Source organism: Triticum urartu, chromosome 3A (assembly GCF_056163025.1).
Source record: "Triticum urartu cultivar PI428250 chromosome 3A, HENAU_Tu73, whole genome shotgun sequence".
Classification (NCBI taxonomy): domain Eukaryota; kingdom Viridiplantae; phylum Streptophyta; class Magnoliopsida; order Poales; family Poaceae; genus Triticum; species Triticum urartu.
In genome coordinates, this window is record NC_141875.1 from 533,701,408 (window position 1) to 533,716,996 (window position 15,589).

Below are 15,589 nucleotides of genomic sequence, written 5' to 3' on the forward strand. Positions count from 1 at the left end.
AACGTTGCAGAAAACAAAAATTTTCCTACTCATTTCACCAAGATCCATCTAGGAGTTCATCAAGCAACGAGTGATTAGATGCATCTACGTACCTTGTAGATCGCGAGCGGAAGCGTTCAAAGAACGGGGATGATGTAGTCGAACACGACGTGATCCAAATCACCGAAGATCTTAGCACCGAACGGACGATGCCTCCGCATTCAACACACGTACGGGATGGGAGACGTATCCTCCTTTCTTGATCCAGCAAGGGGGAAGGAGAGGTTGATGAAGATCCAGCAACACGACGGCGTGGTGGTGGATGCAGGGCGTCACAGTAGCAGGGCTTCGCCTATACTACGAGAGAGAGACGTAACGGGGAGAGAGGGAGCACCAAAGGCTGAGGGATGAAGTCCTCCCTCTCCTCAACTATATATAGGAGGGCCAAGGGGGGGTGCGCAGCCTAGGAGATCCAATCTCCTAGGTGCGGCTGCCAAGGGGAGGTTTCCCTCCCTCCCAAGGCACCTAGGGGTGCCTTCCACCACTTGGACTCTTCCTTGGTGGAAACCCTAGGCACATGGGCCTATAGGGGTGGCGCCCCAGCCCACTATGGGCTGGGTTCCCTCCTATTTCAGCCCATGGGGCCCTCCGGAATAGGTGGCCCCACCCTGTGGGCCCCCGGGACCCCTCCGGTGGTCCCGGTACAATACCGATAACCCCGAGACTTGTCCCGATGGCCGAAACAGCACTTCCTATATATAATTCTTTACCTCCGGACCATTCCGGAACTCCTCGTGACGTCCGGGATCTTATCTGGGACTCCGAACAACATTCGGGTTACTGCATATACATATCTTCATAACCCTAGCGTCACCGAACCTTAAGTGTGTAGACCCTACGGGTTCGGGAGACAAGCAGACATGACCGAGACGACTCTCCGGTCAATAACCAACAGCGGGATCTGGATACCCATGATGGCTCCCACATGCTCCACGATGATCTCATCGGATGAACCACGATGTCGAGGATTAATCAACCCCGTATACAATTCCCTTTGTCAATCGGTATGTTACTTGCCCGAGACTCGATCGTCGGTATCCCAATACCTTGTTCAATCTCGTTACCGGCAAGTCACTTTACTCGTGCCGTAATGCATGATCCCGTGATCAACCACTTGGTCACCTTGAGCTCATAATGATGATGCATTACCGAGTGGGCCCAGTGATACCTCTCCGTTATATGGAGTGACAAATCCCAGTCTCGATCCGCGTCAACCCAACTGACACTTTCGGAGATACCCGTAGTGCACCTTTATAGTCACCCAGTTACGTTGTGACGTTTGATACACCCAAAGCACTCTTACGGTATCCGGGAGTTACACGATCTCATGGTCAAAGGAAAAGATACTTGACATTGGAAAAGCTCTAGCAAACGAACTACACGATCTTGTGCTATGCTTAGGATTAGGTCTTGTCCATCACATCATTCTCCTAATGATGTGATCCCGTTATCAATGACATCCAATGTCCATAGCCAGGAAACCATGACTATTTGTTGATCAACGAGCTAGTCAACTAGAGGCTTACTAGGGACATATTATGGTCTATGTATTCACACGTGTATTACGATTTCTGGATAATACAGTTATAGCATGAATAAAGACAATTATCACGAACAAAGAAATATAATAATAATGCTTTTATTATTGCCTCTAGGGCATATTTCCAACATCTTTTTCGGATGGCGAGCGTAAAATTGTGCCTGAGTACGGCCTTCCACCCAGAGACCGACGGCCAATCCGAGGTGGTCAACAAGGTGATCGCTGTGTACTTACGCTGTGTTACAAGTGATCGCCCATGTGCCTGGGTGGACTGCCTCGCTTGGGCGGAGTACTGCTACAACACCTCCTACCACTCCGCCCCGCGTGCCACACCCTTCGAGGTGGTCTACGGTCATCCTCCACCACCCATCCTGCCATTTCAACTGGGGACGGCCTGGACTGAGGCGGCAAGCGACCTTCTCCGCGACAGGGATGAGATCCTTGCCGAGGTGCGCCAGCATCTTCTCCAGGCCCAGCAGCTGTCCAAAAATACTACGAAGCCCACCACCGCAAGGCGGAGTTTGCGGTGGGCGACTGGTTGTGGCTGCGGCTCCTCCACCACACCACGCAATCCCTGGACCCTCGAGCCAAGCGCAAGCTGGGCCCTCGCTACGCAGGGCCATTTCCGGTGTTGGAGCGCATTGGCAACGTCGCCTACCGACTTCAGCTGCCGCCTGGCGCCCGCATCCACGACGTCTCCCATGTGGGCTTGTTGAAGCCTTTCCGCGGCGAACCGCCGGCGGCCGCGCCGGCTCTTCATCCGACCTCCGAGGGCCATCTCCTTCCGGGTCCAGAGAAGGTGTTGAAGGCCCAATAGAGCTGCGGTGTTCGGCGCCTGTCGATCTAGTGGCACGGTCTTCCGGAGGAGGACGCCACTTGGGAGCACCTCGAGGGGTTCCGCAAGCACTTACCCGACTTCCAGCTCGAGGACGAGCTGTTTACGCAGGCGGGGAGAGATGTTATGACCGGCGTACACTATAGCCGGAGGAGGCCCAATGGCGCAGGTAGTTAGGGGCTTTTGGCCCAACTTATCATTATTTTTATTAGCACGTACGAAGATTATATAAGCACATGTAAGAACTCATTTTAGAGACAAGCAATAAGAAATCTCTATTGCTCGGCTCCCTTCGAGAGCCGAGACCCCCGAACCCTAGCCGCCCCCTGCGCCTCCTCTTCCTCGCTCGATCACGGCGCCTCAGCACCGTCGCACGCGCCCCTCACCTCGCCAACTCCCCTTCCACCCCTATAACCTAAGATCACGGCCTGGTAGGGACTCGGTTCCTATCACAAACGAACATAAAATTCTCCTTCTATCAAAATCAAGTCTCTACACTTGCAGAAGAAAAAAGTCTCTACACCTGCAGAGAAAAGTTCAAGCAGGAAATTATCCTTCTGATCCACTGAGCCAAGAGAGAAATATTCAAAATTTGAGCATTGGGCAATGGCTTTTCGTTGATGGCTTAGGTTGTTTATGTTTCTTTATATTTCGGTCTCTGGTTAGCTATCTCAGCTGTTCCACTTTTTCTTTTTCTCCTGACTCTTTGTACAAAAAACAATTCTTGAAGAAACTCCTGATGATCTCTATTCTGCTAGCGTTAGTTCCTGCCTTGCCGGCCATGCACAACATCATTGTCTGCTCTCTGTGAAACCGAGCAACGCACCAGCCCATTACAATTTATACAAGCATAATTATTGATACCGCGCAGTCCAAGCGAAAACAGCCCACGATGTTACCATCCTCATCTCCACGGTGTAGCGCCGGCGACGATCGCTGGACTTGAACCGCTGAGATGGCCATCTCATGCCAGTCGGAACTGAATCCTTAAGCAAGGGAAGGAGTAAACCACATTTGCATGCTTGGGACAAATGGTAAGGGAGGAGTGTGGTTTCCTTATGACGCAGCCGAGTCCTTGTTGGTTGCGCGCTGAAAGAGCGCGCCCCCTCTTGCTCCGTAGTGATCCGATAGCCAGCCAGATATGATCTCGAGTTCCGATTCTCTCAGGCTTACGAGCCAATCCGGGTCCTCCTTGGTCGCGGGGCGCAGGTCTATGTGATGCGCTCCTGCAGAGCAAAACCAACGTTTACATCAGTGATGAACTATGTATGGTATGACAGCTTGAAACCCACACCACCGGATATGAGTTCATTCTACAGGAAAAGCACTGTACCTAGTGGAGCCACAATGGCAACAACACTCTCAGATATATTCTTCAGGACGCTGCAGCATTCAGAGAATAATAATATCAAGACGACAAAACGGCGGTCAACGTGATAAGATTATTGCTATTGGAAAACAAGGTAAGTGTGTTCACCCTCCACCACTCCAAGGATCGAGAAGTCCATTGAAGAATATGATATTACTACCAAATTTCTCCAGAACAGAACTAATATTCTGACAAAAAAGAGGAGAAAAGTTTCTAGTCAGTCAATCAGTCTTGCTACTCTGAGGCTTACCAAAGCAATCGGTCAATTAATTGGATAGCATAAAGAGCGTAATTAGCATAACAACTCTGTCATCTCTGACGCATTTTATTGTTAGTAAATCCAACTCCCAAACGCCACATGATAACCATAATAGTATTTAGTTCTGAAGGAATGGAAGAAAATATTTTTATCAAGAAAGTCCTGATGCATCCATGCTTTAAGCTATCACAGGCATATATTGTCGAACAGCATCCATATCAGGGTTTAAAATAGTGATAACTGTTAAAGTGCCAGCGTCAGCCCTACAGGTATTCCTCAAAAAAACATGATAACTTGAATTACTGAGTCAGTTGGTTGAGAAAATTCTGTTGTTCACAACAAATTACGAAGACTGAGCAATGTGTAAAAAGGACTTACATGACCACCAAACTCTGTAGAGATCCATCGAGGCCTTGGCCTAACACCAAAGTTTTTGACACAGTCATCGGCATACAATGCATAGTCGAATTCATCTGGTAGAAACATGCTAAGACCTTCACTAGAAGACATTGGCATCACCATCTCAGTACAAGCCTGTTTTAATCAAGAATAAAACATATGTCATACACTATAGTTTATCAAGTACAGTAATGAATGTAACAGAGATACAAACGGACAAAAACGGATATTTTTTGTAGTTTCCGAACCTGCCAATCCCATCCACCCATTCCATGAGGATCATCATCTAGATCAAAGCAGTCAACCGTACCAGTATAATTGTAGTATATATTTACTCCTGCATAAATTCGTTCCAGTATACTGCTCCCCTCTGGTTGCTTGTCAATATTTCTACATACCTGGATAAGAAACAAGATAATCTAAAGTAAGTAGTGATGCCGCTAAGAAACTACGCCCTGATACTTTTTTTTTTGGCGAGGGAACATGATAGATTTTGAAAGTAAGTGAGCACACACAAGATTATCATTGCCATTCTCTACATAAGCTCTGTTGCTGTGCCTTTGGGTTATGCAAGCGAAATCTCACTGAATACTTGCACGTCCAGAAATGTTCGAAAAGATTCATGGCAAACAAGGGTTCAAGAACTAACTTCCTTAATTGGGTTGGCAGGCAAAGGCATGAGAAACTCTGACGGCATTGGGTAATCCACCATGGCCAGATAACTGTATGCTGAGCTCAACCAATCCGAAAGGGCCCCCGTGGTATTCAGGGTCCTGCAGCATTCATGCATATTATCATTGCAAGCAATCTTAATGAAAAAGATGGAGTGAATGGAGAGGAAACTCACTGGCAAAGGTGGAATGTTTTGCTTAGTTTCAGAAGACCATCTTGCCCATTTCCCTGCTCATCTAATTCTTTCCATGAGTCCTTTATTGTTTGGAAGCAGCTTAAACTCTCCCTCTAAACACAAAGAAAAAACTAGTGTCACTTGTGTCCTGTTTCCAAAGCAATGAAAAACTAGTGTTCCTTTATTCAGAACAATAAAATCAAGCCAATATTATGCAGTCACACACCTTAAAATCATTTGAAACAAGATCGTAGAATATGGTGTCAGGTACAATGTCCTCAAACTGTAGGATCGGAGCCGACGACGCGAGAGCCCCGACAGCAATATGCGGGTACTTGAGTCTCATCCAAGCAGCAAGCACTGAATGCCCAGTGAACAAAATCAGTACAGTACAGAATAGAAGCCCAACGATAACTGAAGATACTAGCGGCACTTACTTCCACCGTATGAGCCCCCGAAGAGCACCACGGGGCTGCTTTCCGAGGACAGGTTCCTCTTGAGGTCGGTGAGCAGCACGGCGTAGTCAGCGAGCGCTTGCTCGGCCGTCAGGTACGCCATGGACCTGGAATTGTTGTAGGCCTTGTCTTTGCTGCCGAACGGCATGGACTCGCCGTAGTAGCGATGCTGCAGCAACCGGATCAAAAGTTCAAAAACCAAAGGCCGGACAGTTAACGTGGAACATGACGAGTGCAGGTTGCAGGGTACTGGTTACCTCGGCGAAGACGACGAGGGCGGCGAAGCGCGGGGCGGCGTCCCAGACGAGGCCGGAGTTGGCGGCGAACCAGGCGATGTCGCCCTCGTTGCCGCAGTAGAAGAAGATGGGCCCGCCGGGGCCCGCCCACCCGCCGGCGCCGGCGCGGCCCACGAGGTACCGCTGCTGGAAGAACTCCTCCTCGCCCGAGAAGCTGAAGTGGTCCAGCCGCTGCCGGAAGTAGCGGGTCTCGAACTCGTAGCCCCCGCCGACCCCGTCTCCCGTCCCCGCCCGCGGCCGCGCGTGGGGGCCCGGGAAGCGGGGCGGCGGGAGCAGCGCCCGCGCGACGGCCGGGAGGAGGCCGAGGAGGATGAGCAGCAGCGGAAGACGGCGGGGCCGATGCATGGCGGCGCTTGCTTGACTCCGGTGAGCGGAGTGGAGACGATCTGGGAATGGGATCGATAAGCTGCGCGGAGGAATCGGGGAGCTTTCCACGTGGCGCGGGAGGTGGTTGACGTACGTGCGTGTCATCCACTCCACTAGTGGAGTACCGTATCCAAGAAGCTCGTCCGGTGGCGACGAAGGTGGACCGAACTGCCAATTTCGTTAGGCTGACGGACGCGCTCGCCTCACCGCGACGGGAACGCGCCGGCCGCCAACGTCCGGCTAGCGCTTGCTACTGAGCGCCTCTACCGGCCAGATGCGGCGCCTCTTGGACGCCGTGTCGGGCTCGTCGGGGACGGCCAAGGGTGTGCTCGGAACAAAATTCACCTGCAACATGTTCTCCGTGAGCACGGTGATACCAGTATACAGTACGCGCCTTCGAAAAAAGGAAGAAGAAGGAATGATTTCTACACGCCGTGATTTCGAATCTTAATATTGACCTGTTGATCATACCGTCACGGGGCGTGCGAAGCGATTGTCGTCAGAGAGAGGGAGAGAGGTACTGATTTATCGTAGAACAAAAGGTTGAAGGCATCGACGCTTTCATAGCTCAGTTGGTTAGAGCACCCGTTTAGTAAGCGGGAGGTCTTGAGTTCAACTCTCAATGAAAGCATATTTGTTTTTTGTTTTTCCACGTGCAAGAAATACATAAGTAGGACGAATTTAGGGCCAACAACAGAAATGGTCCCATGGTCTAGTGGTTAGGACATTGGACTCTGAATCCAGTAACCCGAATTCAAGTCTCGGTGGGACCTTATTTTTTTCACATATTTTGTTTTTTTGTATTGTCTCGCACATTACACACATTTACTTTCTTTAAAAGACATTTACACAGTTTTACTTGCTGCTCTTGAAATATGCACTATATAGATAGACGGAGCATGTTCTGCTATTTAAAAAAAAAATCATTCAAATCTAAATTATTCTCTCAATCAATTTTGCATGCCATGATCAGCCAATGCATCTGGCAATGTCTCTTGCAACCAACTCTATCAACAAAAAGTCTATTAGGAGAAATTTATTTACTCTTCCCGCCAAGAGCAAAAACCACCTGACTTATTTGTGCTTCTAGTTAGAAATGTCCAAATATAAATTTCTTGACTGTGCAAAACCAGATTTACAATATTCTTTACTGTATGCACTATATAGATAGATGAAGCATGTGTCTGCTATTTCAAAAAAATCATTCAAATCTAAATTATTCTCTCAATCAATTTTGCATGCCATGATCAGCCAATACATCTGGCAATGCCTCTTTCTAGCCGCCACCTCCTCCTCCAAGAAAAGCTAGGGTTCGTGCCTCTCGCCGGCTCCGCCGCAGGTCCGCCTCGTCTCCGGTGGCCCTAGGGCCATGGGGGCATGGTGGATCCTGGCAAGGGCCGGCGGGAGGGCTCTGTTGTTAGTTGTTCCTTCAAAATTTGTTAGGGTTTGTGTCCTATTCAGGAAGACGAGACGGCGGCGGCTCCCTGAAGATGGAATAACGGTCTCCCCGCCTAGTCCCCGTTCCGGTGGTGCGTCTAGCATCGTTGGTGGGCGTATGGAGGTATGTCTCCGGCGGATCTATCCTTGGTGGATTTGCTCGGATCTGGTTGTGGTTCGTCTATGTTCGTGTGTCTTCCGGTTGGATCCTTTCGATCTACGTTATTCTTCATCAGCGACGGTTGCTGTTCTTGTGCGCTGGTCCTACGGGGTCTTAGCACGACAACTTCCCGACTTTCTATTACAACAAGTTCTGGCCGACTCTCCGGTGAGGGAGGGGTGATGACGGCGATGCGCCTTCGGCTCGTTTCAGTGATTCTAGTCGTCGCTAGGTGGTCTACGAATCTGGATGTAAATTTTATTATTTCTAATGTTTGTTGTACTGCCGTGATAGAAGATGAATAGATTGAAAGTTTTGTCGCAAAAAAATGCCTCTTGCAACCAGTTCTATCAACAAAAGTCTATTAGGTTGGTCTAGAAATTTACTAGCCATGCCCCGCGCGGCGGCACGCCGCGCCCCGTCGATGAGTTGTGTTTGAATATGTTGTTTTTATTGTTTACAATTATACTTAATTTAAAGCAAGAGAGATATATAGATGAGATTGCAATCATAAAAAGATAATATGAAAAATGACACAATTATTGTTACCGTACATATTCCATCTTAGAAAACGGGGAGTATACATGATGGTACTTTTCTAGTAAGATCAAACAAACACGAAACATTCACTTCTAACTTAGATCATTTCCGTGGAGCCCCCTGCATGCTTGGTGCTTCAGTGCTTGTGATTGAAAAATCGTGGATGTTGCCTAGAGGGTGGGGGGGGTGCATAGGCGCTTTAAAATAATTACGGTTTAGGCTTGAACAAATGCGGAATAAACCTAGCGGTTAATTTGTCAAGCACCAAACCTACAGCAACTAGGCTCACCTATGTGCACCAACAACTTATGCTAAGCAATATAAACTACTAGATGATAGCAAGATATATGACAAGAAATAATATGGCTATCACAAAGTAAAGTGCATAAGTAAAGGGCTCGAGTAAGAGATAACCGAGGCACGGAAGACGACGATGTATCCCGAAGTTCACACCCTTGCGGATGCTAATCTCCGTTTGGAGAGGTGTGGAGGCACAATGCTCCCCAAGAAGCCACTAGGGCCACCGTAATCTCCTCACGCCCTCGCACAATGCAAGATGCCGTGATTCCACTAAGGGACCCTTGAGGGCGGTCACCGAACCCGTACAAATGGCAACCCTTGGGGGCGGTCACCAAACCCGTACACTTTGGCAACCCTTGGGGGCGGTCACCGGAACCCGTCAAATTTCTCGGGGCGATCTCCACGACCTAATTGGAGGCACCGATGCTTGCTCGGAGCTTTACACCACAATGATTGAGCTCCAAACACCACCAACCGTCTAGGGCGCCCAAGCACCCAAGAGGAACAAGCTCAAGGGTACCAAGCACCCAAGAGTAATAAGCTTCTCAACTTGTAACTTTCACGTATCACCATGGAGAACTCAAACCGATGCACCAAATGCAATGACAAGGGCACACGGAGTGCCCAAGTCCTTCTCCCCCAAATCCCACCAAAGCAACTAATGCTAGGGAGGAAAATGAGAGGAAGAACAAGAAGGATAACACCAAGAACTCCAAGATCTAGATCCAAGGGGTTCCCCTCAGATAGAGGAGAAAATGATTGGTGGAAATATGGATCTAGATCTCCTCTCTCCTTTCCCCCCAAAACTAGCAAGAATCAATGGAGGGATTGAGAGTTAGCAAGCTCGAAGAAGGTCAACAATGGGGGAAGAACACGAGCTCAAGAGATAAGGTTCAATGGGGAAGAAGACCCCCTTTTATAGAACTCCCGAATCCAACCGTTATGTGCTCAGGTTGCGTACTAGCGGTACTACCGCTTGGAGGAGCGGTGCTACCGCTTAGCACGGTCAAAACAACCTAACGAGAGAGAAAAACACGAGCTGTAGTTCTGCCAGAGAGGTAGTACCGCTTACTGCTTATAAGAGGTACTATCGCTTGGGTGGAGAGGTAGTACCGCTCACCGCATATAAGAGGTACTACCGCTCGGGTGGAGAGGTAGTACCGCTTACCGCTTATAAGAGGTACTACCGCTCTACTACCGCGAAACTCAACACGAAAAAGGCGCATCCCTAGAAGCAGCGGTACTACGCACGGCACAGGGCCGCGGTACTGCCGCTTACAATCGGTACTACCGGTCTAGAGAGCAGTACTACCGCTTGAGGCTTTCAAGAACACAATAGAGAAAATAGAGGATGCAATAAAGCCTAAACTGCCACAACTTCTGCATATGAGCTCCGAATTTAGCAAACTCAAGCTTGTTGGATAGATGACAACGAGTAGCATCCAACAACGAGTGATTATAGTAAGAAGAGGTAGGGGAGGTATGCTTGAGAAATAGAGGAGTGAAACCTTCAAAATAGAAGAACCGACATAACCTCCAACATCGAAAACATCATAGAAGATGCACGTGAACTCCGTTTTCGACGAAATCGAGCTTGTCATGAAAATGACCATAAGCTCCAAATCTCACAAGGAGAAGAACCAATAAATATGATGCAAGGATGCAATGGTTTGAGCTCTCTACGAATGATACGATCAAGCTACTCATTGAGAGCCCCCCTTGATAGTATGGCAATTGATCCTATAACCTGGTCTCTCAACTACCACCATGAGACCGGTAAAATATAAAACCTATCAAGGGCAAACCTTTGCCTTGCACATAGTCCACTTGATCTAGATGATGACGATCTTGACTCCCTCAAGTTGGACCACCTATCTTGATTGCGTTGGCTCAATGAAGACTAGTTGATTGCTCCCCCATACTCTACTATGGGTGAGCCACTCTTTGGCACATCTTCACAAGTCCATTGACACCACAATGGACATCAAGCTTCAAGGATGATCTCTTCGTGATGCTCCACTTGAACTTGCATACCACAATCTTGATGACGATCACCACTTGATGTCATCCTCTCCATGGGTTGTATGATATATTCCTCTTGATGCAAGCCCATGGAAACATACCATACCATGAGATCACTTGATCCCACTTGGTACATCTTCTACGCTTTATGTGTTGATCAACTTGAATAACTCTTTGTACATAGTATTGATCAACCTTGAATCTTTCCAGCTCTCTTCATTTGGATGATGTCTTGAAGGTATACATGAATGATCACACCTTCTTCTTCTTCAAGACATGCTTGCAATAAGCTCAACACTCACATGACCAATCTTTGGATAATTCCTTAATAGCACCTTGGTCCACACATAAACTCCTTGAAACCAACACATGGACTTCAAGACATGCCTATGGACAAATCCTTCAAATATAATTCAATGCAAGCATTAGTCCATAGAGAATGTCATCAATTACCAAAACCACACATGGGGGCACCGCATGTCCTTTCAATCTCCCCCATTTTGGTAATTGGTTAGAATCACTTTCAAGAGAGTTTAATTATGCATCACCGTGCAATGCAACAACCAATGATGTAGGAGAATGAGATGCAAATGCTTAGGAACAAAACCGAAGCAAGGAGAAGACTCTGAAAACCTTCTCCACAAAACTCTCTGAAACTTCTCCCCCATTGGCATCAATTTCCAAAATGGGTGAAAAGCTTAGAAGGCCAATATAAAAAGTGTTCCTCCATAAATTGTGTATTTCTTAACAAGATAGTGGAATGTCACACACATATTCAAAGGTAAATACTTGGAGGAACACAAACTATATTGAGGCACATAGATTGCTAAAGAAATATATGGCACAAGGACATAACAAAGAGAGACACAAGCAATCAAGCAATCAAAAGATACCAATTTAAGCAAGCAATAAAAGGATATCAATTGAACCAACTAGACCAAACATCCTACGAGCCACATGAATAAAGGATATTATGATATGAGCAAAGAAGTGTTCTAAGGAAACTAGAGAAGCTCCCCATGATTTGTGCACACATAAGAATTTTTGTATTTGGATACAAAGTGCACAAAATAGGATCATAGCTCCCCCAAAATCAATAGAAACTTACAACAAGTGCAAGTGAGCATATAGGAAACAAAGCCTAGTACATGTAACAAACATATGGTTGAGCAACAAGTGAAAGAGGCAACTTAAGAATGGGCTCAACCAAAATGATGTGTGTGTGTCAAGGCAATGCACTTGAGAAGACTAAAGTATGGATGAGCATTAAGAATCAATAAAGTCTTGAAAGAATGAGGCAACACGGTGCAAGGCCTATCATTCCCACACACAACAAGTAAAATGGGTTCATAAGCTTACTAATAAGCATATAAAGAACTTATGCTTGTGACAACCCGTGGTGAAGATAGAAGATGAAAACCTAATCAAGACGAGGGATACCAATTAAGATGGCAAAATCCTCGTAAAGATAAGCATGAGGAAAATAATCTTCACCACACAAGAGTGCATCAAGATGCAATGAGATAAGACACGCACTCAAGGCAAAAGCTTTCACGGAGCCACAAAATAAATAACATAATAAAGACAAGGTGGACGTGAAAGAAAGGATATCAATTAGATATGCAACTTCTCTCAAGTGTATAAGATTCTAGGTAGACGAAATCATGATGATATATATCTACAAAGAAGGATATACACACGAAATAGTTACAAAAAGGAAAGAACAAGATATCCACAAGGAAATCATAAATATACCAATAAGATATTTGCTTGAAAGCATAGCACATGGCTAGATATGGTCTTATTGTATATAAATGAATTCCTACTACACAACCATCAAAGACATCACAACTAGCAACATGAGATCATCGTTGAGATGCTTTGAGAAAGGAAACAAGTATCACAAGATGGAATGAATATCATGCCAAGATGCAACCTACACAAGGTTGAATGCAAGAAAAGAATGCATGAATAGATACTTGTTACCGAGATATCATTGGAAGGATGTAGAAGAAACCAATTGAAGGTAATAGATAGTAGTTCATTAAGCATCCTATCTTGACTCCAATAAGCACATGGTGACACCACCTTCCTTGTGAGTGAGCCGAGCATCCAATGCATCTACAATTGTTCCTAGAACAACAACACAAACAAAATGGTACCCAAACTCATTGGGACCAAAGAGTTAGAAACACCAACAATACATAGGACAAAATCCACATAAATATGTGCATATAGATATGAAGTAGAATTTCATGCACATCCCATTCAATTTGAGACTTGGTGGAGTTTCCCCTATATATTGGGTCAAAAAGAAAGCATGCCAAAGATACTACATGAAGTTAATATGCATGCTCAATACTCTCAAGAACCGATACCAAAAGACAAAGAAATACCAAGTGAAGAAAAGATACCAAAAGAATAAAAGATCACTTGGAGGATATCCAGAATGTATACATCGAGGAATGAGATATCCGAAGAAACATGCTAAAAAGATATCAAACTCCCAAAAGAGAGGATGGTTCCAAACAAACCAAGGTCTCTACAAAGTTTCATGATGGCACAAGGTACCAAAAAGAAACCGTTTGCATTCCAGCAACACACACTTGATAAGGATCACAAGGTGAGTGTTCTAAGAAAAATAGAATAGCTCCCCCAAGCATTGTGCATTATAGAGAATTTGCATTTGAATACAAAAAGAACAAGATGGGATCACCACTTTCACTATATCTAACAAACACTAGACAAGCTCAAGGAAATAACAGGATCCACAAGTGGTATGGAATACAATGGGAGTTGACACAATCCTAGGCAAGAGATAAGGCAAATAAAAGCAAAGGCCAATGTAAAGATGATCAAAAATTTCTAGCCCAATGTCAAAAGACAAGAAGTATTTGAAAATAATTCCCGGTGGTAGATAACAAGGATATCCAACATCATCTTTACACCAAACACAACCAAATTGCAACTTGTAGAGCTAACATGCCACCTAGGAACAAGATAATCTACAATATCAACACTAGGTGACAATATCTCAAATGTACACATTTTCTAGGCTAGTAATATACATAGCATATTACCCCCCCCCATAATGTGATACCAATTAAAGATAGACAAGAGTCAATTAAAAGGATCCAACAAGAGATAATTAATGGACTATTTAGAATTTGAATTTCTCATGAGAAGACATACCATGTAGCGACTAGATAATCTTGTAATATCAATACTAAGTGGTATTCCCCATGTACTCACCTTTATAGGATTGTGAAGTGCACAAAGCACATCATTCCCCATAATGGGATATTCCATTAATCTCTCACAAGAGCCAACTAAGATATGACCAAGATGCACAAAGGCTCAACGAACGACACACATGCACATGATGTGCAAACCAACATACACAAAAGCAATTTGGAGACACATCATATATAAACAGATGCAAGGAACAAAACCAAAACATGCAAGGGGGCAAGTAACTTTTAATGTAAGCAATTTAAGTACAAGTTACCGCAAGGAGGAACTTTGGATATAAGATAGAAACTTGATAATCCGAATGACTTGGCTTGAGAAAATATGAATGGCGAAAACCCCCATAATTCTTCATAATGTAGGCAAGTCTCCAATGCCCTCCATAGACACCTATTGATCAAGTTTGAGCTAGTTGGTGCCCAACCAAGTTGGGTCCAAGGAGGTTAGTCACAATAGGCTTGGCTACTCAAATGGTTCTTTTCTTGACACCACTTTGAGTACCAACAAACTTGGCAAACACATTGCCACCCTTATCCTTCCCAAGAGAATAGATATCATCAATAATAATTTGGTTGGATAAGTTACCACTAGTGCATGAGGAGGCAAGGTGGCCTTTCTCACGAAATAGGTAGCAACGTCTACTCTTCACTTTCTTCTCACTTGATTTCTCAACTCGAGAAGCACTAGCTTGAGGTTTCTTGGGAAGAGGCCTTTCTTCAACTTGAGGTTGAGCATGAGAATGAACTTGTGGCCACTTCCCTTGTTGCTTGTCACTAATGGCCTTCTTCTTCAAAGGGAAAGATCTAACATGATGTCCTTCAATTTTGCACTTGAAGCAAATGATCTTGACTGAATTCTTGACTTGTTTTTGGCCCTTCTTCTTGTTGCTCTTGGACTTCTTCTTATTGGAGTTGAATCCAAGTCCACCTTTGTCATTGGGGGATTTTTGCACACTCAAGATATTGCTGAGTGTGGCCTTCCCTTCATGACACTTTTCCAAGTCTTTCTTCAAAGAAGTGACTTGGGCCTTGAGCTCTTTGATTTCCTCTACATGGTTAGTCTCAACACAAGTACTAGAGGAAGTATAAGCTTCATCGTTAGAGCAACAAGGCAAGGAAAGCAATTCATCACAAGATGTACCAACATTGTGAGTAGATGAATTACAAGGACTAGCACATAGCAATATAGCGTTTTGACTAGAAGTAGTGCTAGTATCCACATGAGGCTCACTAGATATTACCTTGGCAAGCATGGCCTCATGAGCCTTCTTTAGCACATTATGGGATACTAGAAGATCATCATGAGAGTTTGAGAGCTTTTCATGACTTTCTTCCAATTTCCCATATTTGCTAGATAGCAACTCAAGTTGAGCCCGTAGCTCAACATTCTCCTTCAAAATGGATACTTCACATGTAATAGAGTTAGTAGCACAAGCATCATAAATAATAGCAAGAGGAGAAGGCAACTTTACAAGCT

General features: G+C 45.4%; 1 protein-coding gene and 2 non-coding genes across 3 annotated transcripts; 2 read left to right on the top strand and 1 right to left on the bottom strand.

Annotated features, from left to right (window-relative positions):
- Window positions 1–3,076: 3,076 nt before the first annotated feature.
- LOC125544935 (Serine carboxypeptidase S28 family protein) lies at window positions 3,077–6,757 on the bottom strand. Its single transcript, XM_048708725.2, has 10 exons — window positions 6,001–6,757; window positions 5,726–5,912; window positions 5,515–5,648; window positions 5,289–5,401; window positions 5,091–5,214; window positions 4,690–4,839; window positions 4,421–4,576; window positions 3,892–3,971; window positions 3,748–3,797; window positions 3,077–3,640 (listed from the first exon to the last, which is right to left on the bottom strand). The coding sequence occupies exons 1-10, from the start codon at window positions 6,508–6,510 to the stop codon at window positions 3,471–3,473; spliced, it is 1,674 nt and encodes a 557-aa protein (XP_048564682.2). The 5' UTR covers window positions 6,511–6,757; the 3' UTR covers window positions 3,077–3,470.
- A 205-nt stretch (window positions 6,758–6,962) lies between these two features.
- Window positions 6,963–7,036, top strand: TRNAT-AGU (transfer RNA threonine (anticodon AGU)). The gene has a single exon. It is a non-coding gene; the product is annotated as a tRNA-Thr (tRNA).
- Window positions 7,037–7,106: 70 nt separating this feature from the next.
- On the top strand, window positions 7,107–7,178 carry TRNAQ-CUG (transfer RNA glutamine (anticodon CUG)). The gene has a single exon. It is a non-coding gene; the product is annotated as a tRNA-Gln (tRNA).
- Window positions 7,179–15,589: the final 8,411 nt, after the last annotated feature.